Source organism: Podarcis melisellensis (genome assembly GCF_964234715.1).
Source record: "Podarcis melisellensis genome assembly, chromosome: 11".
In the NCBI taxonomy this organism is placed as follows: Eukaryota; Metazoa; Chordata; class Lepidosauria; order Squamata; family Lacertidae; genus Podarcis; species Podarcis melisellensis.
This window is the reverse complement of record NC_138543.1, coordinates 37422309-37427802: the sequence shown is the minus strand read 5'-3', so window position 1 is coordinate 37427802 and position 5494 is coordinate 37422309. Positions and strand designations below refer to the sequence as shown.

The 5494-nt window shown below is 38.8% G+C and overlaps 1 protein-coding gene across 1 annotated transcript in view; it reads right to left on the bottom strand.

Annotated features, from left to right (window-relative positions):
- Window positions 1-2669: 2669 nt before the first annotated feature.
- LOC309379863 (interleukin-6 receptor subunit beta-like) overlaps window positions 2670-5494 on the bottom strand; it is a 64053-nt gene continuing 61228 nt past the window's right edge. Inside the window, exons 17-18 of the mRNA XM_081929371.1 lie at window positions 4981-5062; window positions 2670-3354 (exon numbers count right to left, since the gene is read on the bottom strand). Coding sequence (XP_081785497.1) covers window positions 2878-3354; window positions 4981-5062 — 559 coding nt within the window. The 3' untranslated portion in view covers window positions 2670-2877. The remainder of the gene's footprint in view (window positions 3355-4980; window positions 5063-5494) is intronic.

The window sequence follows — 5494 nt, the reverse complement described above, 5'->3', positions numbered from 1 at the left end:
AAAAGAAGACATAACCACACAGATTCCTGTTTACTTGTTGAAAAATAGCCTGTAAGAGAACAGCACCCGACAAATGCAACTCCTCTCTGAATTCATTTCAGCATTGTAAGACTGACAACAAAAGGTTGTACCCTAAGATAAGATTACACTAAAATCAAGAAGTGTGTTGAATATAACATAACACAATCAAATTGCCTTACCTCACGGGAAAGAGATGGAAAAGCCAAGTAAAAACTAGCTTTCATTTTGTGTTCTCTAAATTGCACTTAATGCAAATGTAAACCTTTTATGGTAAATGGAAAAATTAAAACATGCTGTAAGGAAATGAAGCCCATTGATTGTGACTCTGCTTTAATAGCCCATTGTTTTTTGTTATAGTCAAAAGTTTTTTTCTCTCTCCTTTTGGCCTCTGTGTACATTAAAACTATAGTGAATGCTTTACCATGTAAAGTATGGAGAGTCATTTTTTTTGATGTTTAAGCCACATGAAGTTGGCTGGCAAACAGCTTATTCTGATAATAAAGGAATGACAAATCTCATATGCGTCTTGAAAGACTGAAAGATTGTGTCTTGGAACAACAGCTGTCATATTTATGATGTGTAAGTAGCATAGAGTAAAGATTGTATACTTGTTATCTTTGGTACTATCACTAATAAAATTAAGTATTTTAGAGGGAAGTTATTTTTTGCTCACTTTTTAAAGGAATGCCTGAAAACGGATTGTTTACTAATGGAGCTAGTATTTTGACATGTGTGCTTTGCATTTGCAGTGATAGCAAAGATGAAAAAATCTGGAGTATTGAGGAAGTGTGTGTGTTAAAAATGATAAAATATCAACATAAAGTAATGCCAACATTTAACATGCATAGAATTCAAGTTCCTCACATTTATTGTCAAGGCTGCTCCTATTCCCCATTTGTAACGGTCTGGGGCTGTGAAAATCCTTATAGTGAGTTCATGGCTGGGGCATGTTTTGAACTGCATTCTTCCTAGCCAGCCTACAAGGAAATTCTTTTAACTTAAATTGTGTAAGAACTTGCCACTTAGTTTGGTGGAACTTGTTTAAAGTATCTTGAGTCTAGCAGAAGGTCAGAATTCAGGATCTGACTATAGTTTTCCTCAGTGTAAGATAAACAGAGTTCTACAGTGTATACCATCAAGTTAAATAAGAGAAATTAATTTGCTAATTAGGTTTTTTTTTGGGGGGGGGGTGATGTATATTTCCTTTCACCTTGTTTCCAGAAGCCCGTCACCAGTAAAACACTTTCCCTGCCTCACAATCTGCCAACTCCCATCATTAAAGAAGAATGCGTATGATTTATTAGGTAGCAGCATCTGCTTAATAAAATAATTAGCCTACTTTTAGCAACAGGTAAGAGAGAGAAGAGGCAGCTGAAGCTATCTTATGGGCTGTACCGTTTTTTGAAAGTGAAGATGCTTAGTTATATTGTAGAGATAAATTCACTTGATTCATTCTAGATTGTATTATTTTCTCTTTGCTGTATAAAATCAGTACACAAGATGGCTACATATGAACAGAAAATTATGACTATTCCGTATATAAATTACTTGTATAACCTGCTTATTTACCTATTGTTTCTTAATCAAATCCTTATAGTCACTGCTTCTGCCCACATTCAAATAAAAAATGTGAGTGCACAGACAGATTGCACAAGAGAGAACACATTATAATGTACGTGCAAATGTACATGCATGCAAATTACCACCATGAGGAGGCCAGGAGTCAGCTTTGCCTGCTGAACAGCAGCCTGAAGGGGGAGAAGGTGGAGTGACTCCACCTGCAGCTGATCAACCTTCAAGGACTCAGAGGAGAAGGCACTGATGAGAACCAGCTGGCTTCAACCTTAAGCACAGCTTCCAGCAGCAGACAGAGGCTGGTAACAACGCTTGTAGTTCCTTGCTGCTTCCTGCTTGTCTTGGCCCTTGAGCTCATGATCATCAGATACCCTGGACCGCCAGGCCACACAGATTGCTGGTCACCCAACCCTAGGACTGGACCTGACTTTGTATGCTGACTCTGCCTCCAGGCAAGTACACCTCAGAGACTCTTCTGATTGGCTAGCCTCCCACTCCACTGAGGCCTGCATGTTGTTCAGCAACGAGACTACAACAGGCTGCTGGACATTACATAGAGCAAAGCACTTGGTACCTTTGTGTGCGGCTCAAAAAAAGAGCCCATCCAACCCCAATTCTCCCAAAGGAGGAGGCACGAGGGCTTGGACAGGGTCCTAGAGTTCTCCCGCCTCCTTCCCAAAGCCTAGTTAGCACACAGCTTTTAGAAGGAAAAGGGGAGGCTCTAGGACCCTTTCGGAGCACTCACACCTCCTCAAAAAATATTAATCTGTATGAACAGAAGTTATGTTCTGATTTGTAATCATAAAATACACCCCAAGGATTAAATGCAACAGTGTTATGTGCCGCCTGTTTTTAGAAATTACATTGGAGGGATTGCCAGAATGGGGCGTGTTGAATTTTCCAACTTTCAAATTCCAAAAATGAAGGGTGCTGAAAAGTTGCAACATGACTTGGGAATTCAAAAGATATTTTGGTTAAACTGATATAATTTAGTTTTGCTTGGTAAGTAACTACAGTAAAATATTGACATTTTACGTTTTTTGTGGAATTTCTAATAATTTTAAACTTGTGTGAAACATTGTGCAAAATTGCATAAAAATCAAAACTGCAAACTTCGTAGACTTACCTAAACGTCCAATCACAAAACTAATAGCAGATTTTAATCCCTCATGCCAATAACATATTTTTAGAACCCTCACTGAATATACTTGAAAAAGTTAAGTTTCACCCCTAAAATGACATGTCCTACTGCCAGAATCTGTCTTTTAATTGCTGTTCATCTCAACAAGGTAGTTCCTGATGATTTTGCTCAAATTTTGACCTGCTTTCTAAGGACAAAGTTGCTGGACTAAGCAGCCCCTGACTTAGCATTAGAGGATTTTGAGCAGTGTGTGCTGCTGGTTGTCTTCTTGAATTGTTGATCAACGTCCTCTCTAGATGGGCTGCTCCTTTGGGGAGATGTGTTGAGAGCTTCTGCATGGCTCTCTGACTGACAGCCACACCAATATAATCAGTGTGAACTCCAACCTTTCCCTTCTCACTGCTGCTGACTTGGTCAGGGATTTTCAAAGGATTCAGAGTAGTGTCCAGTATTTGCCTTGCAACTGCTTCAGAATGGTCTGTGGAAACCATTGTAGCTGTGCCTGGAGAAAGGGATCCTTGTCTTAACGGTGTCTCTGAATCATCATCTACCACATAAAGCTCATTGGCTTCATTATATGCTTGTGACGGAGTCTGTAAACTGGGTCGCAGAAGAACCTGCACATAAAACACAGTTGAAACATACTGTAAGACAATGCAAAGCCTTGTTACAGTTTTGTTTGGTTCCTTACTATGACCCCAATTGAAAAGTGCACTAAATGGTAAATGAATTCTTTCATATCAAAGTTAATTTTAATGAAAAACATTTTCATATAATGAAAATGACCTGACTATCTACTGGTATTACTCTTATATGGTTATACCATGGGTAGGCAAACTAAGGCCCAGGGGCCGGATCCAGCCCAATCGCTTTCTAAATCCAGCCCGCAGATGGTCCGGGAATCAGCGTGTTTTTACATGAGTAGAATGTGTGCTTTTATTTAAAATGTATCTCTGTTATTTGTGGGGCATAGGAATTTGTTCATTCCCCCCCCCAAAAAAATATAGTCTGGCCCCCCACAAGTTCAGAGGGACAGTGGACCGGCCCCCCTGCTGAAAAGATTTGCTGACCCCTAGGTTATACCATTCACCCATACATAACAGAATTTTCCAGTAGGGACTAGGTGAGCTCATTCACTCCCTGTACTATATTACTGTATACTGTACAGTATATACTGTACTATATTAAGCAAACTGAATTAATCTTCCATTGTCCCCTTCAATGCAGCCTAGGTTTCGCCTTCCCTTTCTTGTTGGCCTATAATAAATAAATAAATAAATAAATAAATAAATAATGGTTTATACCCCACCCATCTGGCTGAATTTCCCCAGCCACTTTGGGCAGCGCCCAATCAAGTATTAAAAACAGTACAGCAATATTAATTTAGGAAATGCATAAGACGTGATTAAGATGGAGGATTATCAGAGGTGCTGATGGAAGTCCAATAAGATTGTATTTGTGATAAACTGTGTGGTATGTTTTATAATTTTATATGATAAAAACCAATAAAAAATATTAAAATAATAAAAAACCAATAAAATAAATAAAATAAAAACGGTACAGCAGAGCTGGCTAGAACCATTTTAACTTGCAGTGTTTGCATAAAATCAGATGTCAAAGTGCAATAGACAACATATACAATTTTTCTTTTTTAAAAATGTAGGCTTTTATATACCGATTAAATAAACTCAGCAGCTAAAAAGCTGCAAAAGCTATAATTGCTTTGGGCAATGGCGCATGGGTTAGGAATCAACCCTTATGTGAAAATGACCCCAGCATGCTGGTATTTTCGTGCATTTATTATAGCCTTTCTGTGTGTGTACTCCTGTAGGTGACTGCATGGGAAAATAAATTTATGATCCAGAAATAAAAACACAATAAAAGCCCTGCTGGATGAAAGGCCCATCTAGTCAAGCATTCTGCTCTCACGCTGCCCAACCAGGTCCCTATAGGAAGCCAATTCAGTGGTCAGAGATCCCTAGCAACTAGTGTTTAGAGACATGCTATCTCGCACTTGTCTGGTGTTTGATTGCATTATAACTCTGGTTTTAACAACAACAACAAATTTTTATTTATACCCCGCCCTCCCCAGCCAAGACCGGGCTCAGGGCGGCTAACAACGAAAGAGCAACCTCTTTTTTCTTTTCTTTTTTACCTTTTTGCCTTACCTATAACAGAAACATATACAGAGAAGTAGGTAGTAATAAATGGTAATGTAACGCTTTAAAACAGTATTTGCATACCACTGGTGTGGTCCTCTCCATACTCAGCAGAGCAGCGCTATATTTTGGATTTGGTACAGCTGGCCAACATAGCTTTCTTGATCTGCAAGGACAAATTTTGTTTAAGCTTGTAAGAGCATAGTCATTTATTAACATCTTAAAAGTTGCCCAAGCTCCATTCTGACGTCTATATTGGTCAGATACTTAACGTTCACCCACGACTTTGCTGGTCATCAATACACCCTGTTGCTTGGCTACTGTTTTTACTGTGTTAAAGTTTAATTAATTTTTTTCATTGTGTTGGTATTTATGAACTGTAAACCACTCTGGAATTTTTGATGAAAGACAGTTTAGAAATGTTTGAAAGAAAGGGATCGAGTTGGCAGAAATGGGGTCAACAAGAGCCTTTCTGCAACATTTGTACCAGGATTTTTGTGTCGTGCCCTGAACAGTTGAAAGGCTAAGGGCAGTTTTAACTGCTTTTGGTAACCATTTATGTGGTGGGTGGGTTTTGGAAAAGAAACCCAAAGGGAAG